The 27,750-nt window shown below is 49.6% G+C and overlaps 1 protein-coding gene across 1 annotated transcript in view; it reads right to left on the bottom strand.

The window, feature by feature from the left end:
• Psd2 (pleckstrin and Sec7 domain containing 2) overlaps positions 1-27,750 on the bottom strand; it is a 49,057-nt gene that overhangs the window by 8,150 nt on the left and 13,157 nt on the right. The window contains exons 2-9 of the mRNA XM_051163372.1: positions 25,930-26,348; positions 24,525-24,974; positions 23,909-24,103; positions 20,318-20,398; positions 15,646-15,758; positions 14,698-14,756; positions 2,742-2,831; positions 771-814 (exon numbers count right to left, since the gene is read on the bottom strand). Coding sequence (XP_051019329.1) covers positions 771-814; positions 2,742-2,831; positions 14,698-14,756; positions 15,646-15,758; positions 20,318-20,398; positions 23,909-24,103; positions 24,525-24,974; positions 25,930-26,297 — 1,400 coding nt within the window. The 5' untranslated portion in view covers positions 26,298-26,348. The remainder of the gene's footprint in view (positions 1-770; positions 815-2,741; positions 2,832-14,697; positions 14,757-15,645; positions 15,759-20,317; positions 20,399-23,908; positions 24,104-24,524; positions 24,975-25,929; positions 26,349-27,750) is intronic.

The following is a 27,750-nucleotide window of genomic DNA, read 5'->3' as shown; positions in this document are numbered from 1 at the left end:
TCTACGCTAATTTTCACCTTTAACACAGAGTTGGAGACTTTCTTATTTCCAAGTCTCCTTCCCCCAATCTCCCTTCTCCTCTCCAGCCCAAGGAGCACAAGGAATACCAGGCCTCTGTGGATGGGAGCTGTTGCACAGACCTTGCCAGCATGCGAGAAATAGCATAACAATGGGGCAAGGCCGACCATCAGAACCCTGGTAGAGAGGTGCTAGCTCTTCCCAGCAGGATTAGAGTCCCTGAGGTGTGGGCCTCCGCATGAACCCAAAGGCACAGCCTTCCCTGGGGAGCTCAGCCATGGCCCCACCCCTGCCCGAAGCCTCTCACAGCCTCACCAAGCAGCAATACCTCCACCCCTCTCTGCAGATGGCTGTTCACACTGCCAAAAGCAGCCACCACCCAAATGTCTTCACACTGCTGGTGAAGGGGACCTGTGCCTCCTGCATGGCTGCTTCCCAAAAGGGAAAAATGCCACCATGGAGTGGGAACTCATCAATATCCTCAGTTCAGAAAAAAACAAAACAAAACAAAACAAAACAGAGAGGGACACTCCTAGAACTAAATTCATGGTTGAATCTATTCCGCATAAGTGTAAACACTGCAAACTTGTAATCAAGTCAGAAAATGAACACATAAGGGTGTTGGCCAGCTGGGTAGGTGTTGTCAGGGGCCTGGCCTAGGACAAATCAGCACCATGGAGAGAGGTCTGCATGCCCAGCATCTCCCTCTCCTGATAACCAGTGTCACACCCACACCCTTGATCACTACTTACATGGCCCATTCCAGCTTTTCGTTCTTGATGGAGTTGTAAAGTGTCTGAATCAGGGTAGAGAAAAGGGAAGGGAAAAAAGAAATTCAGGTGGAGAGTCAGAGAAATCCCCATCTCTCCAGCAATGTGGCCCTGGCGAGGGAGCACCTTTGCAGTTAATGGGTAAAGTGGGTGCTTGATTGACACTTGTTTGATGTCATTTGATGAATCGGTGAGTGGACAGGTGGGTGTGTGGATGGGTGGCATTTAGTTTATGCAGTCATTCTTGTATGTCTAGCCAGGAGGTTGTAAGCTTCCCGAGGCCAGTAACGTCTATCTTGCTCACCACTGAGTCCTCAATACAAAGTCTAGAATGTCCCAGCGTGGGTGGGTAGATGGGCTGTTGGGAGATGAATGGGTGGATGTCAAGATGGGTGAGTGGTTGGTGTGTGAAGGAGGGTTTGGGGGGCTGGAGATGTAGCTCATTTGGTAACATGCTTACCTAGTGTGTGTGAAGCTGTGGATTTGATCCCAGAACCAACTAAAACCAGCACAGCGGCACATGCCTGTCATCCCTGCCCTTGGGGAGTGGAGGCCAGAGGACCAGAAGCTCAGGGGCATCCTCAGCCACACAGTGAGACCTTGTCTCAAGGAGGAAAAAAGTCCCGTATGGGGGCGCAGGAATTGGTGAGGGGTGAATGGGTGGGTACATGGGTAGGTAAGTGGTTACGTGGCTGGGTGGCTGGTTGTAGCCATGCATAAGGAATGTATGGGGATATGGAGAAGTAGGAAAAGGGCAGACAAATATGGAGAAATGAATGGATGGGTAATGATTTGATGTTCGTCTTCTTCTTCTTTTTTTTTTTTTAAGACAAGGTTTCTCTGTGTAGCCTTGGCTGTCCTAGACTTGCTTTGTAGACCAGGCTGGCCTTGAACTCACAGTGATCTGCCTGCCTCTGCCTCCTGAGTGCTGGGATTAAAGGCATGTGCCACCATGCCTGGTTGATAGTCTTTTGTTTTGTTTTGTTTTGTTTTGTTTTGTTGTTGCTTGAAGATGGGGGTTCTCTGTGTAACTATGGCTATCCAGGAACACTCACACTCTCTCTCTCTCTCTCTCTCTCTCTCTCTCTCTCTCTCTCTCTGTAAAGTAGGCTGGCCTTAAACTCAGAGATCCACCTGCTTCTGCCTCCCAAGTGCTGGGATTTAAGTCATGTACAATCAGGCCAACTTTCTCAACAGGTACTTGATGGTGAAGCAGATAATTATAGCGAAGAGAAAGGCAGAGACAATGTTCTCTTTTAGTTTTCTACAACTGACACTTAATAATTGTGCATACCTTCTAGATTCACCATTCAACTCCCCTCCTAGCACTATATGGCTATTAAAAGACTACCAAAAAATGAACTCACCATCTATACACACCCTCAAAATAAATCTGATCTTTCTTATCCAAGGCCAAAGCTTCACCCTGGCCCTCAGGCTCAAGGGAAAACTAATTTCTTTCATTGCTGGTGATGGAGGAATGGGTGGGCCTTTCCCAGTGGTGGTGGTGGTGGTGGCGGTGGTGGTTATGGTGGTGGTGCTGGTGGTGGTGCTGCTGGCGGTGGCAGTGGTTATGGTGGTAGTAGTAATGATGGAATGGTGGTGGTGGTGGTGGTGGCAGTGGTTATGGTGGTGATGGTGGTGGTGGTGGTGGTGGTGGTGGTGGTGGTGGTAAAGTTAGCTACGGTTGGCAGCCATAGCAATGGGTGATAGTGATAGAAATGGTGGTAACTGGAGCACAAAATTCAGAATGCTCAGAGCCTCACTGTCAATCTTTCTTGGAGAATTCAGAACAGTCAAGTGAGAAACAAGGAAGCCTCCAACTCTGTTCCAAAGTTAATGAGGCCCTGGTTGCCTTGTTATGGGTCTAGAATGTCAAGGTTTAGTGGCACAAGATTTCACTGCATTCATGTGGGGCGGGGCAAGAGCATGAGGCCCGTTAGCAGATAGTACCTTCAAAAGGTCTTTGGCAAAGTCTTGGCCATCATTCAGGTGGTCCAAGTTGGCAATGAATTGCTGGCAGGACATCTTCTTGCCAATGTTCTGTCATGGAGAAATGGTTCTGCCTGAGAGTACGGAAGAAGGCTGGTGTGGTCCACACACCCTGCCCTGCCCTGCCCTGCCCAACCCAGACAGGATGAGGCAGCACTGAGGGCAGTAATGGAAGTAAAACTGCCTGGATACTTCTTCATCTCTTCAAACTCAATGAAGGAGCCAGATTAGGTGAAGTACAGCAATACCTGAGTCTGCCAGGAGCCTGCCCCGCTCTGGGCATTGACCTTGGCATGCATTATCCTATCCCCTTGCCACAGGGTAAGAAACCTGAAGGATGAGAAGGTGAAGTGATGTGCAGAGGAAGTGGAGGGGCCCGGCATGTCTGACATCAGGGACCATGCTCTCATCCATTCCCAGGACTTGAACCCAGGCCTCTTGGCTCTTAAGCAGGAGCTCTGTATATTATGCTTTAGTCACCTAACCCTCCCACTTGCACAGAGTGGGGGCAGGAAGACCTCCCAGGGGTAAGGGAGAATCCAGATCTTACAAGACCAAAATCCTATTGCCAACAGCACACATAGCTGATCCATATTGACTGGGTTGACGCAATGAGGGGCTGCTTAGGTTCTCGTTGCTACAAAGAGCTGGGGATGAATGGTTGTGACCCCAAATGGCTCGACACCCCCTCACCCAAGCCCACCACCTGGCAGTCACACTTTGAGGGTCTCCTTGGCCAGAGCCCCACTGGAAGAGGCCTTAGGTGACACTTCACCTATGGCAGGTTTTGTGAGTTGAAGTTTGCTAAATAAGAATGTTTCTTCATAGTTTACACTGAAATGTTATCACCCCATGTCATGGGGATATGCATTTCCTAAGATAAATAAAAGGATATTATTGTCCAGTAAATTAATGGCTACACTTCAGAGCTTTGAATATGTTTGTGTGTGCTGGGATTCTCCAAAGACAGGGTTCCATGTGCATGCCCCAGACTTCTGGATGTTGGCATTACTTTAACAAAAGAGCCTCTACTAACTTCATATGGGGCATCCACATACCACAGAAATAATGTGGAAAGCGCTGCAGCAAGGCAATTCTTTGTTTCATTGTTTGTTTGTTTGTTTGTTTGTTTTGTTTATTGGTGTTGGGGGTCTTACCACATAGCCTGGACTGGCCTCAAACTTGAGATCTTCCTGCGTCTGCCTTCTAAATGCTGGGATTATAAATGTGCTGGTCCTTTTTTTTTTTTTTTTTTTTTTTTTTTTTTTTTTTGTCAGTGTGATACAAGCTAGAATTGAGCCTCTCCCCCTCCAATAAAAGAGAAGAAAAGAAAAGGACAGCAGGCTGAACAAGCCAATAAAACATTCTGCTATGGCTTCTGCTTCTGCTCCTGCCCCCAAGTTCCTGCTGTGAGTTCCTGCCTTAGCTTCCCCCGAGGGTGGCCTGTAACCCAAATAATCCCTCACCTCCCCAAATGGTTTTTTTGGTTTTGCTCTTTATCATAGCACTAGAAACTGAATCAGAATCATAAATATATATACCACTGTACCCAAATAACGCAAGGGTTAATATATAGCTGATGAAAAAATTTAACTTCTTTCAAAGGTTTATAAAGAAAGATACTATGTGTGCCTTGCTATTTTTGTTTGTTTCTGTGATATTTGGTTTTTTGAGACAGGGTTTCTCTGTGTAGCCTTGGCTGACCTGGACTTGTTTTGTAGATCAGGCTAGCCTCGAACTCACAGAGATCCATCTGCCTCTTCCTCCTGAGTGCTGAATTAAAGGTGTGTGCTACCATTCCCAGCTTCTCTGTTATAGTTTTATGTATACATTTCCTGTGTACAGACATAAGCATATAGCCATGTCATGGTCGTTTATATCAGAAGAATACAAATATTGTCTTTGAGTTACACACACACTTAACACTCTCAGCCACTAAAGTACAAAGTAAAAAGACAGCTAGGTAATGGACAGGGGATGTAGCTCAGTTGGTAGAATTCCTGCTTAGTAAGTACATACAGAGCCTTAGGTTTGATCCATAGCACCACATAAACTGGGAATTCTAGTATATACCTGTAATCCCAGCACTTGAGAAGTGAAAGCAGGAGCATCAGAAACGCAAGGATATGCTCAGTATTACAGTGAATTTGAGACTAGCCCCAGCTACATGAATTCTGAATAATAATAATAATAATAATAATAATAATAATAATAATAATAATAATAATAATAATAATAGCTTTTAAATCTTAACTATGACATTTCATTACACAGGATACTTTCTTTTTTTCTTTTTTTTTCTTTTTCTTTTTTCTTTTTTGGTTTTTTTGAGACAGGGTTTCTCTGTGTAGCCTTGGCTGTCCTGGACTCACTTTGTAGACCAGGCTGGCCTCGAACTGAGTGCTGGGATTAAAGGCGTGCACCACCACTGCCCGGCAGGATACTTTCTTAATAAAAAAAAAAAAAAAAGTTTTTTTTTAACTGTTAGAGGTCTGAAGAAATGGTTCAGAGATTAAGAGCACTTACTGCTCTTCCAGAGGACCTGTATTTGGTTCCAGCCCCCATGTTGGGTGGCTCACAACCTTCTGTCAGTCCAGCATCAGGGATTGATGCCCCTTCTGGCTTTCACGGGCATGCACACGTGGCGCAATGCACAAAGGAGCAAAAACATACGCCTTAGTAAAACTTAGTGGGAAAAAGTTTTGGCTGAAATATTAATGAGGGTCGCACACCTGAAGCAAACTGTCTCCCCCTCTCCCGGGAACCATCACTTGCCAATAGCTGTTTGACTAAGGGTGACGTTTCTCGAGCCCCTTCTCATCCATGCTAGGCTTTTGGCTCCCTGATCACGTGCAGTTCTTGTGCATGCAGTCACAGCTGCTGTGAGTCCTTGTGGATAACTGCTCTTTCACGTCTAGAAAACACTATTTCACTGCAGTTCCTCACTACCTCCAGCTCTTACAGTCTTTATGTCCCTTCTCCCATAGTGATACCCGAGCCTTGGGAGTAGGGGGGTATAATTTTGATGATCAGTTTAAGGCTGAGGACTCTACAATCTTTTATTCTCTTCACACTGTCCAGCTGTGGATCTCTGCAGTCATCACCGTCTATAGCAAAAAGAAGGTTCTCTGATGGGAGTTGATAGATGATCTAATCCATGGATATAGAAATAAGTACCTAGGGAGTTTTAATACCACGTCCATGTAGCAGAATAATTGCAGTAGGTTCTCCACTAGGGTCTATGACCTGCCTAACAACTGGTACTTGGCATAGTTAAAGGTACCAGGCACGAGTTCTGTCTTGTGGAGCAGCCCTTGAGGCCAAGCAGAAAGTGGCTGGTTACACCCAAAATGGCTATGCCACTATTGCACCAGTAAACATATCTTTCCAGGGCAGTTGTCACTGTAGTCCGCAGAGTCTACAGTTGGGTTAAGATTATTAATGACTTGTCTCCCCCATAATATGCATAGCACCTTCTAGTATTATGACACCTAGTCAATAGAGATAAAGCTTCCACGTCAGTAGCAGCTTGATTTCTCCATGTTCTGTGTCTCAAGGATGGGTGTCTTCAGCAACAAGGTTCTGCCATCAAATTCTGGAAGACATCCAACAGTAACGGCAGTAGCTTGTAATGTTCAGTGAGGGCCAAAAACTTAAAAAGAGGTAACCAGTATCTGGCACTGAACTTAAGTGTTTTAATTAAATTTAGTGCATGGATGCGTGGGCGCACGCACGCATGTGTATGTGTGTGCCCCAGTATATATGTGAAGTTCAGAGAACAACTCGTAAGAGCCATTTTCTCCTTCTGCCATGTAGGTTTCAGGGATCAGACTGGGTCATCAGGCACAGCAGCAGGCACCTTTACCAACTGAGCTGCCTCAATCAACCTCAATACATATTTCTATTAAAATTTTTTTTAACTTAATTTTTTCATTGTGTGTAAGCACATGGTATTTGGGGGGCGTCAGAGGATAACTTTGCAGAGTTAGCTTTCTCCTTCCACTTAAGTTCCAGGGATTGAACTCACGTCAAGATGCTTGTGCACCAAGTGCTTTCACCCACTGAGCCGTCTCCCTGGCCCACGTATACTAGCTGTGTATACTAGCTGTGAGCAATCAGACAGTGAAACAGCATCAGTAAGAATAAGAGTGAAATGAGGAAGCTGGGGGAAGGCTCAGTAAAGCACTTGTCACACAAGCATGAGTGCAGTCCTTAGCACCAGCATGAAAGCCAGCAAGGCAACTACATCCAATCCTAATCCTAGGGGAGACAGAGGAAGGAGGATCCCTGAGGCTTGCTGGCTAGCCTGTCTGAATCAGTGAGCTCCAAACTCAAAAAATAAGATGAAAAGTGACTGAGGAATGGCACCCAATGTCCCCTTCTGACCTCCGTACACACATACACACACACACACACACACACACACGTACACATGTGCACACCACACATGCATAGGTCCATACACACACAGGGTCCCATGTATGCATGCATGTACTCACACATATGTGCACACTTGAACTCACACACATATGGATGCACGCATGCACGTGCCATGCACATGCATCATGAGCACACACATGCATGCACAGACACATGAACATACACCCATGCATGCATGCAAGAACACACATGCGGATATGCATACACACACACACACACACACACACACACACACACACACACACACAAATGAATAAGGTAGTTTGCTCCTAGAATTCCAGCACAAAGAAGGCAGGAGCATCAACAGTTCAAGACCATCCCAGGCTACATACTGAGTTCCAAACCAGTCTGGGATACATGAGATCCTGTCTCAAAAAAATATAATTAATAATAATAATAATAATAATACTTAACTGGGCACAGGGGTTCATGCCTGTAGTTCCAGCACCCAGGAAGATAAGGCAGGAGACCCATGGTGATTTTGAGACACTCTGAGCTACATAGTAAATTCCAGGCTCTAAGCTACAGCATAAGATCCTGGTTCAAAAAAAAAAAAAATCAACCAAGGAGATGAAAGAGCTGTATACTCAAGACTACAGAAGAGTTCTAAAACGAATTAAGAAGGTATAAATCCACTGGAAGACATCCTTTGTTCATGGATTAGGAAGACTTAGCATTGCTAAAATGGTAATTCTCCCCCAATTGACCTGAATACCCCAGGTAATCTCCATCAAAATCTCTGTGCCACCCTCTCTTCAGAAATGCAAAGGCAGACCCTTACATTTGTATGGAGTTGCAAGAGTTCACGGCTCAGTCTGGAGCAAACAACAGACCTCACCTATCAAACTTTCCCACTGAGAGCGCACTAGAAAGCCACAGTAGCGAACCCTGGGCGCTCACATGAGACCAGCGCTACAAAGGGACGGAAGCAAATTAAAAGTCAGGAAGCAAACCTATCATTTTTGTCTGAGATAAGGTTTCAAATATCCCAGGCGGGCTCCAGACTCACTATATAGACAAGGGTGGCTTCCTCCCTCCGCCTCCCAAGTGTGCGTGGCCACATCTGGAGCCAAGGGCCTCAGGAAGGTTAGGCAGGTGCTCTGCCAGCTGAGCTCCCCAGCCTCAGACCTATAATTTAAAATCAACCAATTTGTTGCTGCTGCTGTTGTCTGAGATAGTATCTACTGTGTAGTGCAGGTAGCTTCAAACTGTGTTCTTCCTGCCTCGACCTCTTGAGTGTTGAGTGCTTGTTCTTAGCATCACACTGACCAATCGAGTACATCTTAACACATCTGCCAAGACTGGGAGAGCAATCGTCAGCATCAATGACACTGGGACCAGGTGTCCAAATACAAATGACCAAAGCTGAATCTGCGCCTCCCACTGTATTTCATTACTCAGAATGGAACTAAAGCCTGTGCTGGAGCTCAGTGGACCAGCACTTGCCCAGAACACCTGAAGCCCCGAGTTCAGTCCTTGGTGCCAAAGAAAGCAGAAAACGAAAGATTCAAAACTAGGTAGAGGAACTAAAAATGCCCAGAAGAAAACAGGGGCAAGCCTTCAAGGCCTTGTATCTGGTAGCAGTTTTCTTTTTTTATCCTTGTTTGTTTGTTTGTTTGTTTGATAGACACAGGGTCTCACTATGTAACCCCACCTGACCCAGAACTCAATATATAGACCAGGCTGACTTCAAACTGGCCTCAAACTCCCAGCAATCCACCTGCCTCTGCCCCTTCAGTGCTGAGGTTAAAGGTATGCCACAACACGGGTAATGGCTTCTGATTTATGACGCCCAAGTCACAAACAAACAAAAAGAAAGAAAGCAACAGGGCTGGGGAGAGAGCCCAGTCAGTAGTGCACCTGCTGTGCAGGCTTGAGGACCTGTGTTCAATCCCCAGCACCCATGTGAAAAGTCTGGTGTAGTGGTGCATGGGTCATCCCAGCGCTGGAGAAGACAGGACCCGAGGATTCCTTGGGCTTGGTGGCCAGCCATCCTGAGGCAGTCAGTGAACCTCAAGTCCCACTGAGACCCTGACTTTAACAGCAGATGGATAGGTCCAGAGGAACCACACTCCAGATTGACCTCTGACCCCCTCCCCAAATATGTACACACAGGTACACACGCGCACACACACACACACACACATACATACATGTACACACACACACACAGAGAAAAAAGATAAATTTGGATGTCATTCAAATTTTAAAAACGGTTCTGTATCACAAGACTCTATCAAGAGAGAGAAAAAGAGAATGAATTAACAATAGGATGCGAGAAAACATCAGCAGGTCACATGTGTGATAAGGGTCTAGCATTCCGAACACAGAAAGCCAGGAGAATGCAACAACAAAAAACAGTCATCTAAACTGGACAAAGGAGCCAGGCCTGGTAGTACATGCCTATAGCGTGGCATTTTAAAAGGTTAAGTCAAGAAAGCTGTGAGTTCGAGTCCAGCCTATGCTACAGAGTAAGAGTATAAACTAAATAAAGTGGGCTAAGGACCCGAACAGACACCTCAAAGAATACACACGAATGGCCAAGAAGCACATGGAAAGAAACTCAGTACTGCAGTCATGGAGAATAGTGACTCACCTTGCAGCTCAGAAACACAGCACTCACCCTGCATTCGTGAGATGCTGGGTCCAGTCTCCAGCACCAAACACCAAACTGAGAAACTTAAATAGCATTTCATAGCCACTGAGATGTCAATAATACTTCTTTCTTTCTTTCTTTCTTTCTAAAGATTTATTTATTTTATGTGAGTGTTCTATCTGCATGTACACCTGCAGGCCAGAAGAGGGCATCAAATCACAATATAAATGTTGTGAGCCACCATGTGGTTGTTGGGAATTGAACTCAGGACCTCCAGAAGAGCAGCCAGTGCTCTAAACCTCTGAGCCATCTCTCCAGCCCTAATATTTTCAAAGTGGTAAGAAAGGTTGATACTGGTGCCAATTGGAATCTTTATGTATTGCTGGGGGATTAGCCAATATTTAGCCAATGTGTCAGGCATTTAAATGTAAAAGTATATACATATATATAATTCAGCAAGCCTACTCTGAGCATATACCCAAAAGAAATGAAAAAAAAAAAAAAATTAAGGACCAGCAAGATGATTCAGCAGTAAAGGCACTCACTGCCAACCCTGTTGATCATGGTTCGATCCCTGGGAGGCCCACAGAGAGAATGAGGAGAACCAACTCCTGCAAGTTGACCTCCGACCTCCACATATGTACAACACACATGCACGCGCGCGCGCGCGCGCATGCACGCGCGCACACGCACCCTGCAAACAAATAAATGGTTTTTTAAAAATAATTTAAAATAGAATTGAGGTAGGTGTGTGGCAGCACATGGCCCTAAACCCAGCATTTGGGAGGCAGAGGCAGGCCATTTATATCTCTCTAAATTTGAGTTCAGCCTGGTCTACATAGCGAGTTTGAGCCCAGCTTGACCTACATAGCAAGTTCCAAGCCAGCCAGGGCAATATAATGAGACCCTATCTCAAAAAGGAAAGAAAAAATTGACAACAGGTGTACAAACTATAACTTACAAACTCTTTAAACTCCACATGCATAGTCATATATGCCCTATGTGGCATATCCATGCAATAAAACATTATTTATCCCCAAACAAGAATAAAGTACTGACACATGGTACAACATGAATGCTCGTTGAAAACATTATATGTCACGTGAAGTAAGCCACACACAGAAGGGCAGAGGTTGTATGATTCCACTCACATGAAGTATATACCACAGACAGATCCATACAGGTGGGACTGGGGAGAGGTAAGAAGGCGTGACTGCTGGTGGTTTTGAGGCTTATTTTGAGAGTAATGGAAAATTCTGGAATGGGACAGAAGTGCTGGGTGCACACCCCTAGGAACGGACTCAATGCCACTGCATTGTGTGTGCTTTTTACGTAGTTAAAATAATCAGGGCTTGCTTCTGTATTTTAGCACAATTAAATTCATCAGCATGTGTGCACGTGATTTCCACACAACAGAATGTCTGGTTTTGGCCTCAGTGGCATATGAGGACATTATGGTGGCTTTAGAGAGCACAGTCTAAGTCACTCTAACCCTTCAATGAAGTGCATCTCTCTCTAGGCCAAAAACTAGATGCACCAAGGTGCAAAGAAAGGAGGAAATACCAATAAAGCTATTTGCTTTAAAACAAATATTGATAGCCAGCCAGGCAAAAAGACATGTACAGGGGCAGGGGACCCAGCTAGCAGCACAGTCCAAGAAGGTGCATGGCAGGAACCCTGAATGCCCAGTGTCTCCTCCTCCTCCCTCCATTTTCATCAACACCACCTCCCTTGGGCCCTGGGCTCCCTTCCTACAGCCTCTCTCTCCTAGTGGTCTGACCACAGCCCCACCTTAAGGCTGGGACCCTGGCTCTCTCAGGCCAGGGCAACCATCTCCCTGAGCCCAGGTCCTTGCCCAGCATAGAGGCAGCCTTAGGTGCTGCTTAGATTGCTAGCCGGAGAGCATACTTGCCCATCACTTCTGACCCAGGACAGCCAGCCTTTTCCTAAAAGTCTAGCACCACACTGAGGTAGGAACAGTCCTAGCCTGTTTTTATGGCCCACCTGGAAGGTGAGATCTCCCCCCACCCCACCCCCTCACCCCCACCCGCGCCCTGCCCCAGGGATCTTCCACCCACAAGCATTCATTCCTAAGGCCTGGGAGGACATCTTTGTTTCAGCTTGTGATCTCCGGAACCCACTACCCTTCCTTCCTTCCTTCATGCCAGAGTCCAGACACACTACAGGAAGCCTTCCTGCCTCCCACTCCTCTGATTCCCCAGCCAGCCTCCCTCTCTAAACCAGCACTCTCTGGGGACACCAGCAGGGACCACATTCCTAAGACCCCCCTACTTATTCTCTCTCTCTCTTTCTGACAATGAAAGAAGGAAGCCTTGGGAACAGAACTGAGTCCTGCGATAAAAACTGTGACAAGCTTGGTTATTATAGCCAGCTTCCTTGGCAAAGCGCGGCCTGGGCTGTTTGCCTTCAAAAACTCATAGGCAAGGGGCTGGGGAGATGGCTCAGCAGTTAACAACACTGGCTGTTGTTGTGCGGTGGCCCACAACTGTCTGTAACTCCAGCTCCAGGGGATCCAACAGTCTCACACATACATGCACACAAAATACCAATGCACATAAAATTGAATAAATAATTCAATGCACATAAAATTAAATATAATCTTTTTTTTTTTAAAGACTCACAGACCCGGGCTCTAAGATGGGGAACTAAATAGAGGCTTAGTTCCAGGGCATGCAGCACCCTCGGCCCAGCCCAGCATCCCAGCCCAGGTTCCTAATCCAAGTCCTTCCCCACTGCTTCAAGGAAGCTGCTGCTCAGAATATGCAACAGTGTGAAGGCTCCCTCCCTGGCTGCAGGGCCAGACCAGCTAAAGCCCACCGTGCTGGGAGTCCCTCCACTGAGAGTGGACGCAGCATGTAGGGAGGAGCTTGGCACTCCTTTTCAGGCAGCTATGGTTCACACCGGTGTACAGAGGGAGCTGGCTTATATTGGGCGCTCACTCCACTTCTGCTCACGGGGAATACACATCTCACACACACACACACACACACACACACACACACACACACACACACACGTCTTCTTTCCATCCCACACCTTGGGCTCTGCCGAAGTTGTCACAGGCCAGCTTCCCATGACTTCAGCCCTTCCCTGGCCAGTGCCCATGTGCCCACAAGCCCAGTCCTGGCTGCTCCTCCTCCCACTTGCCTACCCCAGCTGCCACCAGCCTCAAAGCTATACCCACAGGCGGTCCATCACTCCAGTTTTAAGATTAGCAGTGCTGCTGTGTGGTGCTTTTATGGGCATGTGGAAGCACAGCTCACAGCAGAACTCTTGCCAGGGTCAGGCCCTGACACCTGCCGTGACCTGCTGCAGATGGCAGTCCTCCCCAAGTCACTGGAGAAAGACAATCACTGCCCCGAGAAGACGCAGAACTTGAGACTCGGAGATGGGCAGTGACTTGCCCAGGATCACACAGCTATCCCATGAAGGCAAGAATGGCATGTGAAAGCTTGTCTGTCCCATAGTTCTCTTATACCTCGGCTCTCCTGGACTTTTCTGGTTGACTCTAGAACTAGACATACTGGCCTGTTGTCACTGAGTTGCTGAAATATACCCAATTCCCAGGAGGGGCTCTGACTAGCCCTGAGTGAGTGATGGCTAGAGAGCGGGGGTCGGTCAGGTGGGAAAAATGGTGTGATAGGACACGGGGGTGGGGGGGGGTGAATGGAGGCAGGTCTGAGTACACAGCATGCACGCTCTAACAGCAGCACTTACCACCTGAGGAAGAAAGGAGGGCAGGAGAGCCCAGAGCAGTAGCCAACAGAGGAAGGAAGAAGGAATTAGTGAGCGTAGGAAGACTTGAGGCAGCCTGGGGCCTGGGCACTCGGCACCTATTCTTGTACTCACTGGCCTGACAGGAGTGAAGGGGTGACGAGGAGACCCCTTAAGAATAACCTTCTGGGCTGGAGAGATGGTTCAACTATTAAGAGCACTGGCTGCTCATCCAGAGGTCCTAAGTTCAATTCCCAGCAACCATATGGTGGCTCACAACCATCTATAATGAGATCTGATGCCCTCTTCTGTCATTCAGGCATACATGCAAATAGAGTATATATATATATATCTTTAAAAAAAAAGAATAACCTTCCACTTGGCAAAGGCCAACTGTCTGGGGCATAACATCTCAGGAAGGCCACATCTGGGCTTCTAAGGGAGATATGGCAGAGCCCACGGCCTATTGGTAGAGCAAGGCATGGAGTCGTCCACGGGACAGATTATCCTGTCCTGAGGGCATGTCTCTTTGCCTCATCAAATTTCCATGTGCCTCAGCCGGGAGGTGGTGGTGCTGGGGAGGCAGAGGCTGCCAAAACTCTGAGTTCAAGGCCAGTCTGGTCTACAGAACAAGTTCCAGGACAGCCAGGGCTACACAGAGGAACCCTGTCTTGGAGAAGGCGAGGTTCTCATATGCCTCACCTGCTCACACTGCTCTTCCTAGGAGCCAGAACCCAAGAGGCTAGAGAGATGGCTCAGAGGTTAAGAGCATTGTCTGCTCTTCCAGAGGTCATGGGTTCAACTCCCAGCAACGACAGGGTGGCTCACAACCATCTAATGCCCTCTTCTGACATGAATCTGTACATGCAGATAGGGCACTCATATACATAAAATAAATAAATAAATAAAATATTAAAAAAAAAAAAAAAAAAGGAGCCAGAACCCAGGCAAAGCCAGTAGATAAAATCAGGACTGGGTCAAATTTAGAAGCAAGGCGCCCACATCCCAGGTCTGCTAGAAAAAAACAAAAAACAAAAAAAACTGACCCTGATCAAGAGTTTCACCAAGAGGGTTGGCTAACAGGGTTGGCCCTCAGTGACAGGGAGCTAGTGACAGTGTCCCCTTGACAGACCCCCCCCAACTCACGTGTCCATGCAGGTCCGTGTTAAGTAGCATCAGGGCGCAGGTGAGCGTGTGGATCCCGTCTACACAGAGCACAGTGACATTCTCAGTGTGCAGACCCACTCCTTCCCACACGGGGCCTCCCACCTGCCTCCCCACAGAGGCCGCACTGACAAAGGATGCTAGACATCTGCCCCCACCCGGGGCCTGGGCGATGCTCGAGTCCCCAGGGCCACCGACCACCCTGAGCCAGCTCTCAAGCAGGTGTCTGCCTCTTGAACCGTAAACCTAGGAAAGGCTATGGATGAGGAGCCATGTCCCTACAATAGCAAAAAGGGATTTGGTCCATCAGTTCCTAAGACTCAGGTCCATCCATAGGGCAAGTCCTGCTCCTGAAAGAGACCTGCATGGAATGTCCCCTCCCCTATGAGAGTCAGAGTTGTGACAGGAGACAAGGAGCACAGAGACCTAAAGGATTGAGCCTGGGAAGGACTTAACAGGAATGGGATGGCACCAAGGGAGACATTTGGGCTCTCTTGCTCAGCAAGCCACCTCATTCATATTCACTGGACATCTGTGGTAGCCCTGGCTGTCCTGGAACTTGCTCTGTTGACCAGGCTGGCCTCAACCTCAGAGATCCGCCTGCCTCTGCCTCCCAAATGCTGGGATTAAAAGAGTGCGCCACCATGCCTGGCAATTGTTTTGGCTTCTGAGGTAGGGGGGGGTCTCAGCTCAGGCTGACCTCAAACTTTAAACAGTCTTCCTGCCTCATCATGCCAATTCCTGGGATTTTGAGTATGGTCCAGTTTATTCATCAGATCTTAATTGAGCACCTACTATATGCCAGAGCATATGGCCCACCGGGGCCTACCTGAAAGCGAGGCAAAGGTGGCAGAGGGCGGGGGCAGGATGGGAGAGGGGCAGAACTCAGCAAGGCAGGGAAGATGGGAGGTGGATCGGGGAGTTCTGTACCTTCTGAAGTGCTGTCATCCGGGTTACACTGGCAGTACCGGCGAGAGAAGTGGGTAAGGACTCTTTCTCGCTCCTGTGTCTCACCCATCAGTGGGAAGGCCTTCAGGAAGGTTCTAGAATGCAATTCGAGGTTGCTGAGGGAATCTCGGAGTGCCTGATTCAGTCTTCTCACTGGGATAGAAGACTTAAACCACACACATGAGGCCAGTGTTCCTGTGCTAGGGTCTAGACACCCTCTGCAGGCCCAGGCAGAACCCTGGGCCCTCCAAGATGGCCTTTGGATTCTGAGACCCCAGAATTCCTTCCCCCTTTCATTCCTATAGCACCCTTGTAGAAGCAGGCAGGGGGGTGGATATGAACAAGACAGATGAGCATCTCAGAGCTAGCATCAGCTCATCCCAGACTGCCAGCCCCACCCATCAGCCTGTTCTTCAGTTTTTCCTGATCCCCTACTCCCTGGACACACCCTTCCAGTCTCCCTCCCCCACCCCAAGGCTGGGCTAGACCAAGTCCTTATGATTTGTTCTCCGTTTTTCTGGGATGGGAATTGGTTTTTTTGTTGTTGTTGTTGCTGCTGCTGTTTGTTTATTTGTTTTCAGACTGGGTCTCTTCAATATAGCTCTGGCTGTCCCAGAACTCAGTATGTACACCAGCCTGGCCTCGAACTCACAGAGTGCTGCTTGAGTCTGCCTCCCAAGTGCTGGTATTAAAGTCATGTGCCAGCCTTCATTTTGTTTGGTTGGTTGGTTGCTTTTCTTTATTGCAGTTCATTCTCCTCCTCTTTCCTTAGGAGATCGTGTGCTCAGGACACCTGCCCCAACCTCCTGGCGAGCAGCTGCCTTGCGGACACATAGGCAATCTCAACCCACCTACTACCACATAAAACCCTTTACTTCCCTCGCCCACCCCCAGGGAACCCTCAGAGGAACATCTATATCTTTCATATGGCCCTGCTGACTGCCTAGACCCCACCCGGCCCTCAGACCTTATATACAACATGCTGTGTCCCTCCCCCAAACCATCTTCACACTCTGGGTCAGGCATCACTACTCTGGGCCTCTGAGCAAGCAGGCATCCCCTGGGACATCCTTTTCACCTAGTAATCCCTCTCACTACCAAGTTCAAAGGTCAGTTCACCTCTTAAGGGACTAGAAGATGGGGAGGTGGGGCAAGGGCTATTACCCGGGACCTAGGCACACCCTTTTGATGAGAAGAGAAACTCCAACCTGAATCTACTTGTGCCTCTTGTCTGTCCTGGGCTCACGAGAGATGGCATGTCCTAATTTTGCTGTGGCTTCTTTGGTGTGTGGCCCAAAGTACCTGTGATGTCCTTTCACTAAACTGTGTCGAAGATGCCTAAGGCCCCTGGCACATACCTATCACCAGCCTTTCCCATTGGAGGCTTCCCAGGTATCCCAAACTTCAGAGCACTCCAGAAATTCAATCCTAAGTGATCTACTATTGTGCAAAAACATCTCCCTCTCCACATCTGTTTCTCCTCCTCTTCCTGTCCCACCTGTTCCCTGTCCTCTTTCCTAAGTGTTCCCTCATACTCCGCTGTATTTTCTATTTCACTTATTTATTTATAGATATATTTGAGTCCCTGAATAGGTACATGTATATCTGTGTACCACGTATGTGCAGTGCACACAGGGGTCAGAAGAGGGCAGAAGATCTCGCTGCCCGCCCCCCCACTGGAATTACAAACAATTCTGAGCTACCTTGTGGGTGCAGGGAATAGAACCAGAGGCCTCTGAAAAAGCAGCCAGTGCTGTTAACCACTGAGCCATCTCTCTGGACTCAATCCACTGTCTTTCTAAACCCCAGGCTCATCCTTCTCCCAGATCTTGCTTTTCCAACCCCCAAGCCTCACATCTCCTCCCCAGACACTCTCGGCTACCCCCAGGCTCAGACCCAACACTGTCTGCATTCTAGCTCCATTTCAGCTGCCTTCCACTCTATCTCCTGACACTCCTGAGGGTCCCTGCTCACCTCTCCCCAACCCCTACCCCACCCCCACACGTCAGAAGCCTGCACACCACTGGATTACAGGTGGCTAGTACACTGTTACAGTGCTGCTTCACGCCCAGGGCCTTATGGGGCTCTACAGGTCCTAGGCAGTCAAAGCTCACTCTCCCAAGCCAATATACAGGCCCTCCAGCACAGCACCCATGCCTCAGGTGGTCACCCAGTTCCACTTCACACTATCTTTCTGCTCTCCCTCACCTTGATGCAATCCAAAGGCTCAGCTCAAGACACATCTGCTTGGAGTAGGGTAATATCCATGCCTCCCCCCAATCCCCGGTGTCCGCAGTGTACTTTCTTACGCTACAACTGAAGTGACAAGGACCACAGGCCTGTGATCTCAGGATGGAGAGGACTGAACAAAAGTGGGCTGAAGTGTGACAGCCACCTTTCTGCTGGGTGCATTGGCAGCCAAGCCTACAAGCAGAAAGCTGTACACTGGATCCTTTCGTGGGGCCGGAAAAAGCAAACTCAGAGCCTTGAGGGGTTGTAAGCACGTGATTACAGTTACCAGACTCTGAAGGTGTGAAGTGAGCTGTGAAGGGAGGCAGGAAGCCTCCCAAAAGTAGAGGGATTGTTAAGGGGGGGCTGTTGTGCTTCAAGGAGGTGGTAAAGTGAGGATTCAGACCCAGCAAGGGGATCAGGCCCAGTGACATGGCTCCCTGCACAAGGCCTGAGAGACATCACACCTCAGAGCTGCCTCTCCTCAGCCCAGCCCTGGCTGGGTTAGGACTGTGCCCCATGTTCCTTTCCAACTGCCTTGTAAAGGAAGGGTTGGACAAACCGAGCAAAAGAATAGATACTGGGAAACTAAGGGGGAAAAATAAATAACCAGACAACTGAAGCAGACCCAAGGCGAGGACTAGAGGGATGACGGCTCAGTGAAGGAAGCGTCAGGAGGGAGTTGGACCCCGCAGAACTGGCAGCTGGCAGGTGAGCATGGTGGGTGCCTGGGATCCCAGTCATCAGAGGCAGAGATACTATGTTCCTGGAGCAAGCTGACTTGCCAGGCTGGTCATGTCTGTGAGCCCTAGATTCATCGGAATGAGTCCACCTCAAACAACAGAGTGGAAAGCGATGGAGAAAGACTCCCTACTTCCACCTCAGCCTCCACACACAAGTTCCCACACATGCAAACATGCGCAAATGTACAGGCATGTGTGTGTGTGCACGAGCTTGCACACACACACACTTGAGTGCACATACATACATGCATGGACATACGCACTTACACACCATGCACACAGGCACATGTGGGTGTGCACATATGTACACACAATGAATCACACACACAAAACCAAACATATATACATGGTTCAGATGAGTTAGGGACAGGATGGGGAGTCCCACAGAGAATTAAAATCTATTTCAAAGTTTAAATGTGATGGAATTCCAGAAATGTAAAATGCTACTGAGAATGAAAACATAATGAGGTTTTCGGGGTATGTTTGCACGTATAGTAAGCATGCACACATGCCCCGGGGATATGTGTGCTTGCGTTTGTGTAGATGCATTGCATGCATGTGCACACAGAGGCCAGGGGTTGACATCAAGTGTCTTCTGCTTCCTGCCTTATGTGTTGAGATGGAGTCTCTCATTTGGAACAAGAGAGCTTGCTGGTGTGGCCAGCCTAGCTAGCCAGCTTGCCCTGGGGCTCTTCTCTGTATCTTCCTCCCACACTCTGGGATTGCAGACAGATACCATGCCCACCTAGCATTTACATACATGCTGGGGGTCTGAACTGTGATCCTCACACTTGCTACTCATGCAGAGCCATTTCTCCAGTCCCTCACTAAGTTTTTATCGGCTTCAGTGGCACATTGAGCATAGCAAAATAGCAAGGATACCGAAAGCCAAGAGAAAATATCCAACCAAGACAAGAAAAGGAATTTAGGCTGATTTTTTTAAAGTCCTAAGAGACAACTGGGCTGCAGCAAGCAGGCCTAGCATCTGTGAACATCACCCTTAGCTCTGAGGTGTTGCCCTTCCTTCTTCAGCCTGGCCTAACATCTTTCTGATGACACAGGACTACATCCACCCATCTCACCCTTCCTGCTCCCAAGGTCCACACCTGACCCTCCTGAAGCCCAAACACTAAAACAGCTGCCATCAAGTCCCCTTGACCATCAAAGTAGGCTAGGTGTAGCCAGGTGGTGGTACTGCAAGCCTTTAACCCTAGCGCTCAGGAGGTAAAGGCAGGCTGATCTCTGTGAGTTCAAGGCCAGCAGGGTCTATACAGGGAAACCCTGTAGAAACAAAAAAGCGAAACAAAACAAAACCAAAATAGTAAGCTGGGGGTATAAAGACCTGTGGCATCTGGCAGGCAGAAAGCATATCATATAGGCAAGCTCCTCGCCTCCTTTCCCCTCCTGAAGAGCTCTGACTATATTCCTGCCTTCATACCCCTCAGCACCCATCACACAGCTGGCATTCGCTCAGTTGCTGAATTACAGCTACCCATAGGTTCCCTTTCCCACAGCTTTACCAGAGAGGCCAAGAGACTCGCCAAAGGTTGTATAGAAAGCCGTGACAGGCTTACTAGAGTATAGATATTATATTCTATATTAAAAAGATAGGTAGCTGGAAGGACCAACCAGACATGCCGTTCCACCACCTGTGGGCACCGTCCCATCCCAACCCCACTGACCTGAGCGCTCTGTCCAAAGTGAGGCCTGAGAAGTCAAAGAAACTGAGGTACTCCCCAGCGACCAGCCTGCTGAACTCATTGCTGCCAAGAAAGTAGAATGAGATGTCAGTTAGAAGGGGGCCCCAAGTCCCAGGACATAGGTGCTGGGGATGTGGGTCCCAGCGCACTCTTAACCACTACCCAGCTCTACCCAGATCCTGAGTTCCCTCCTCTCTGGTGACACAGCTCAAAGAGATCAAGCTTGGTCTAGGGGACCAGGAGATGACTTCTCAGCCAGCTCAAGGTAAGAGCCTGCCCAAGGAAGCGAGTAGGGTGGGGTGATGTGCGTGTTCCCAGCAGATCAAGCCACTGGAGGGCAACAGAGACCTGGCAGGGGCAAGGCCTCAAATCAGGGCATGGCCACAGAGTTTGAAGTTAACACAATAACCAGCGGAGTGGAGCTCCACAGAGAATGGGTCCAAAAAAGGGGAGAACCAAGATGAGGACATTTAGGATGCTGAGGTCACCAGAAAGAAAATGACTGAGAAGGTGGGGATGTCAGAGCTCAGGACAAGGGCAGGGCTGGCTGAATCCCTGTGAGAGTGACCTTGTAAGAGACAGCTCGGTGTTGTGAGATCTGAGCCCTTGTGAGAACCAGGTGTTGGTGCGGCAGTGCCCACCACCTGTCACTTCAGCACTAAGAGGTAGAAGGACTGGGAGCTTGAGACCAACCTGCCGACATAATAAGACTGTGTCGCAAAAATAAACAACTGAAAGTTTTAAAGGCATAGGTGGGCTGAGGATGGAGTTCTGAGTGTTTGCCTGCCATGCACAAAGCCCTGGCTTCAATCCCCAGCGTGGTAGTGTCCAGAGGAGCAGAGTTCAAGGTCATATTGAGCTTGAGGCCAGAGTGGGTTGAGAGGCTCGGTGGTTAAAAGCGCTTGCTGCTCTTCCAGTGAATTTGGTTCCCAGCACCTGTGTCAGGTGCCCTAACAACTGCTTGCAATCCAGCTACAGTGGCTTTGTCACCCTCTTCTGGCTTCCTCGGGCATCTGCACACATGTGACAACAGTCACACAACACACACATATACACATCCATCCATACACATAAATAAAAGTATTTTCTCTTAATGTGCAAGCCCAGGGCAGAGTTCTGAAAGCAACCCAAGAAAAGAGGTTGTGAAGAGGACCGAGCAATAGCAGAGGGCAGGACCAGGCTCTCCTGGAGGCCAAGGAAAAACAGGTTTCCTGAAGCCTGAAAAGAAGAATTTAAAGAAGTTCCCACCGGATTCTAATTAAGCCCCAAGCTTTCCTTCCCCCTGGCAGGATCCTGGGAGCTAGAGGAAATATGTGAAATAACACCCACATCCACATTCGAAATGTGGGAAACTCTGTGGGGCGAAGAGCTGTCTCTTCAACAGATGATGCTTTAAGAGAAAGGGGCCCAGCAAGGTGGCCTCCATGTTAAAGCGCCTGCGCTGCAAGCCGGGGAACCTGAGTTTGAATCCCATGTAAAAAGCCAGGTGTGGTGACACAGATGTAACCTCATCACCGAGAAGGCAGAGACAGGGGGATCCCAGCCAACCTAGCCAGCCAGTGAATTCCGGATTCAGAGAGGGGACAAACCCCCCCCCCCCCCCGCGTCTCAAAATGTCTTAATAGAGGAAGACACTCAAGATCAGCCTCTGGCCTCCAAGTGTGCATGTGTGCATGCATACAGATGTACATGCATGCCCCTCACAGAGAGCATCTAGAAGGACGAAGAGGAGAAAGGAGAAATGAAAGAGAGAGAGGCAGCTGGAACTTGAGAGACAGAGGGCCAGGTGCAAATGTGAGTCGTACCCCAGCCCTGATTTGGACACATACATTTCTTCATTCCTTCCTTTCTTTTTTTTTTTTTAGCTTTTCGAGACAGGGTTCCTCTGTGTTATCTTGCCTGTCCTGGACTCGCTTTGAAGACCAGGCTGGCCTCGAACTCACAGAGATCACCTGCCTCAGCCTCCCAGTGGCTAAGATAACATACTTGTCCCACCAAGCCTGACCAAACCAATGTTTTCAAAAGAATCGGAGAAACATGAAAAACACCAAATGTGGGAGATGAGGAATTTTTGTTAATTTTGTTAAATGGTGTAATGCGACTATATAAAAATTCTTATCAGCTAGAAATAGGCTACAGCCCGTGTGAGAGAAATGATAGCCTGTCTGAATACGCTTCCAGCAGCTGGGGAGGAAGGCTGCGGTACGGCAGAAGGACATGCAAGGTGAGGTCTGGATGTGATGATCCACACCTATAATCCCAGCATTTGGGAAATTGAGGCAGGGGGATTTGGTGATCAGCCTGGGCTACATAGTGAGAGCTCGAACAATTGCATGATGAGTGTATGAAAAGTTTGACATTTAGATGGTGTGTGTGTGTGTGTCTGTGTGTGTGGGTGTTCACAATGGAAAACGTGAAATAGAAAGGAGTGGCCAGCTCTGCCAGTGTTGCTGAAGATGACACGGGCGGCAGCCACCCACTTCCCATACCCTAAGCCCTCAGTGCTTGGAAAGAAAGGTTTCTAAAGGGGCCACAGAAGGGCAAGAACCCATCTAGAGGGGCTAAGAAAAGATGTGAGGGGACAGAAGCTACTCAGGGCAGGAGTTGGAGAAAAAAATTTTTTTTCTTTTTGGATGGGAGAAATTGCTGGAGGAGCCTGCAGAGGGCACCGTGGAAGCGTGGCAGGAACCCATCCTCCCAAGGATGCAAGGCTGTTTTCAGGTTCCACTTAGCTCAGCCTGCCAGAGGAGTTCACCGGTTGTGATTTTTAGGAAGGGCTCCTGGGAACCCACTGCCCAAGGTACAAGGGAAGTCTCAGAGGATGCAGGAAGGCCTCCTAAGGCGGGAAGCCCTCATCTCAGCCTGATCATCTCCCTTAGCTTTGTGAGTGGCCTGGGAGGCTGGCCAGCCCCACCCACCTCCAAGCCTTCCTGGGGTGGTGGAGTGCCTGTGGACAGAAGGGCCGATGCGGGGGTCACACTAATGCTGAAACATACTCAGAATATGTCGCCCACATCTCTCTCACATACATACCCCAGGTCACCAATCCTCCCTAGGACTTCTACATGGTTATTGTCCTATGCACCCAGTCTGAAGGTTGTACCCTGTACTTGTGAGTGTCCAGTTCTTTCAGCTGGTCCCAGGAAACAGCTTTGATAAAGACAGACACCCATTTTGGCCTCCGTCCTAGACATTTACCCCCAAATCCCTCACAGATTCTCCCCTCCACCTGGCCCCAGTGGGTAGAACTCCAGTCCTGTCTAGTTACTCTGTCCTCTCTACTAACCTTCATAACACCATAACCACATCCCCCATCTCGCTCCAGCCCTGAGGGGCCGCCTGTCACCACTCCCTCCCTGACAGCAGCCACCTTCGCCCAAGCAGCCCAGAAAGGAAACAGATTTAGGGCGAGGTCATGAATGAGGACAGTGACAGGAGGCAGCGTCCTTGAAGGCCTGGTGGGAGCTCCAGGCACCAGCTACCCCTGAACGAAGTTGCCTATACCCCTTTCCTCCCAAGGAACACAGCGGGTTTGCTTTTTGCCTGGGATAGAAGCTGAGGAGACACACTCACTTCTTGCCCAGCTGCCGAGCCACATCACAGCGCTGGAAGCCTTCAAGGTGGTAGAGGCGGCGGGCCAGCCGGCGAGCGGCTTCGCTGACCCCCTGGCACCCATTGGCCAGCGGATCTGTGCCACCAGGCTCCAGCCCCTCGGAGCTGCTTAGTTCTGAGTCCGAGTCCGACAGGCCATCTTTAAGGCTGGTGTCACTGCAAATGGGAAGGAGAGGATCAGAGGTCCTGTGTGCGGCTAGGAAGGATCCCAGGCCTCTGAAAATCCACTGGGGGCTCAGAGCAGGGAAAGAGACTCCGCTGCAGCAGGGGCCCATCGAGCTGGAATTCCAGAGAGTGGCTCAAATGAAGCCAGACATGGCTGTACCCTCGGCACAGAAATATGACCTGCTCTGAGCTAGAAGGATGGACGAGCAAAGTGGGAAGTCATCATGCAGAGGATAGACAAGGTGACCTTGTGAGGGTTTGTGGATCGTGGACACTGTCATCCCAGAATGCTTTGCATCCTCTGGGTCTCAGTTCCCCTACCCGCTCACTGGCTCCCCAGATCCCAATCCAGACCCTCCCCACAGCTAACCCGCCCTCCCCCCCTCACCCCCACACCCCAGCCCCATCTCACCTGGCAGAGTTGAGCAACTTGTCCGTGTCCTCATCATCCTCATCGTCCCCTCCTGAGCCTCCCGGTCCATCTTCATGGAACCCATTGGGCACCGATGTGAGAGACAGGTGGCTCAGGACATTCTCCGAGCGGCTGCTAGAGATGGACCGCCGCAGGGGGCTGCCCAGCTCCCCATCGCCGCCACCAGCTGCCCCCAGATCCCCTTCAGGCCCCATGTCCCCAATGCCCAGCCCAGCCTCAGGCTCAGGGCTGTCTCTAGCCCGCTGCTGGATGAGAGGTGTAAGGGGGGCCTCGAAGCTGACACAGCTGTCACTCTCATCAGTGAGACTCAGCACATCTAATGAGTCCAGGCTGCTGTACTGGGTGCCCCGCAAGAGCTCTGACTCCAGAATCTTCTCAAAAGTGGCACTGAAGCCATCTCGCACATCTGGCTCCCCAGGACAATCCAGCCTATAGAATGCAAGGGCATAGTCACCATCCTACCTAGATGCCCCCCACACGAAGGCTAGCTACCACACCACCAGTCTCCATCTACGCACTGAACACACACAGACACACACACACACACGGCCCCTCATGCATACTCACACACTCCAGTGCATATACTAGTTAATGTACAGGCTGGACACAGACAGATACCCACATACACATGGCCACCCCCCCCCGCATATTCACACACCTCCTGTGCAAATGCCAATGTACAGGCTGGACACACATACATGCACACAGACTGTACATACATGTCCCACCCTCAGCATATCCAAAACCCCTGTGCATGTATCAGTGTAAAGGCAGGAGGCAAACATATGTGCCTCCATACATATTTACACACCCCTGTGCACTGCACTTTCCTGTTCACACCAGGCAGGCCTACAGTTCTGCTCTTCAAGATATCTATATGTTCTTCCCAGCCTTCCTAGCCTTTAGACACTTCCATCCCCTCCTTGTTGTCTGTGGTACCCCAAGACCAGTCTCTCTACCTTCTGCTGAGAAATATATTGTAACTCCACTGACTATGCTAGGTGCCACATTTCTGGTACAATTTACTCAAAATCCCAGCAAAGTTCCGTGGGAAAGATGAGTGCACAAAGCCTGCACACCTGGGACCGTCATGGGCCAGATAACCCACCTGTGTACATTTGAGTACACTTGAAGCTCCACCATCATCTGAGAGGTGCCCCTCATAGAGACTGTTCATTATAGTTTGTAGGGGGCAAAGACTGGGGAGGTCCAGCAAGTCTGCTTGCCTCCGAATTCCCCTGCAAGGCTCTATCTTTTCAAAACACTCAGAAGCTGAAAATGAGGACAGGAAATCTCAGCCTTCTAGAGAGCCTAAGGGGCTAGCCCCAGGCCATATCACCAGAGCTACAATTGTGTGAGTGCCCATCCCAGGCTACCCACTCACCCCTGAGGGTCCTCGGCATCAAGACAGAGACTTCTGGAGGCATCCTCCTCCTTTTCTGCTGGTCCACTAGTTCTCCAAGACCTGGTTTCCATAGAATCTTCCAGAATGTTCTCATCTTGTCCCAAGGCCAAGCCATTGGTGAGAGAGAGGCTGAGGTGAGGCAGGGTCACATCTAGGTCTCCCATGGGCTCCAGGGTGCCATCTAGGGTGCCTGTCTTCTCACTGCATGGGGTGCGGATGCAGCAGCTCAGGCCTTCAATGGCTGCCTTTCCACTCAGGACCCCAGGCTCCTCTTCAGGCTCTGGGCTGTGGTCCTGGATTGCACCCCCTTCCTGACTCAGGTCACACGGGAGCTTTTCTTCATCCATGGCAGTCACTGCTTCTGCCTCTCCTAGCCAGCCCTAAGTCTCAAAATAAAACTTGACAGAAGATGGAGAAAGTCAGTCAGACAGAGCAAGAGTTAAAGTGTCTAAACCCTATGAAACCAGTGCTGGGGCAGCCTGCCAGGGGCAGGGGGATAGCCATGATGACCTCCTCAGTAACTTTCCACTGGAGAATAGGCCCAGGTTGGGATACACTCACTTCAATGGCCAGGCCAGCCCACCTCAGCTCTCCTCTGACTGTAACTAGGCCCTTGTACCCTATCCCCTGCCTTCCCTATTACTTCTTGAGTCTCTGTGTGTCCTTCAGACTCCACCAAAGTCCCCTGAGGAAGACCCAGGTAGTGAGGAACTGGGCAGTGTCCAGCAGCTCTTGAAAGCCCCTCTGTATTCCTGCTAGTGAAAGGAGACAAAACCCCAGGCTGGTCTTGGCTGGGCATGTGCCTCTCCACGCGTTCTCAGCCCTGGCTGCAAGAGAGAGAGAGGAACCCGAATTTGTAACAAGTGGAGGGAATTGATCCAAGAGTTGCTTTTAAAGAGAGAAGTCAGGGAAATGAACAGATCCTGACAGGGAGCGTTCCAGAGACGCTGAAGTAAAGCCTGGAGAGAGACAGCCTTCAGCCACACGGGGCACAGCGTGAGCTGCTGTCCAGGGTGCTGGGCGGGTGCCGCGCTGCACGGGCTAATGCTTCCCTGGCAGGGCAAGTATCTGGCAATGCCAGAAGGAAGGAAGACGGGGTTCAGACCTCCCTTCTTCACGAGGGCCCCCACAGGAGTTCACCCAATCTTAAGGAAGAATTCAAGACCTCTAAGAGCCACTCTGAGGGAAGGGAAGGCAGAGAAGCCACACCCAGCTCTGCCCAACCTCCAGAAGCCATGTGCAATGGGCTTTGTGGCCTTATTCATCCATTCTCTCCTCTCTGCCCCAGCTCCCCGTAGTCTAGGCTACCCTACCTAATAACCTCAGGCAGACACACAATCCAGCCCTGCCCCCAACACCCTGGAAAACGGCAGAGAGGCAAGTGCCTGGGCCTTTCCTCTGTTTCTGGTTCCTTCCTCACTCTGCTATGTGAGCCTCAGTGACCCCCAACACCCTATTTTCTTCCTGAGAGGTCTATCTGGGTTCAGGAGAGGCTGAAGGAGGAGGAGGAAAAGGAGAGAGGGAGAGAATTGGGGAGGGGGGGTGGGCAGGCAGCTTTCTGGGCTGCAGTAAAACTTGCTGCAGAGTGGAGATGAGGACTTGAGCCCCTGTGCCTGCTCCTGTGTCTCACCTGGGGACTCAGCCTACCAGCGCTGCTGCCCCAGGCCACCGATTCACACATACAGGAAGCAGATTTAAATTCCAGGAGGACTTTGTACCTATGTGAGCCCAGAGAAGAAAGTGAGTTCTGCTCTCTGGGGACCCCTGAGCCTTTGAGGGGAGCTCAGCTACTTTAGGCCA

Source organism: Acomys russatus, chromosome 20, assembly GCF_903995435.1.
Source record: "Acomys russatus chromosome 20, mAcoRus1.1, whole genome shotgun sequence".
In the NCBI taxonomy this organism is placed as follows: Eukaryota; Metazoa; Chordata; class Mammalia; order Rodentia; family Muridae; genus Acomys; species Acomys russatus.
This window is presented reverse-complemented; position numbering and strand designations above follow the sequence as displayed.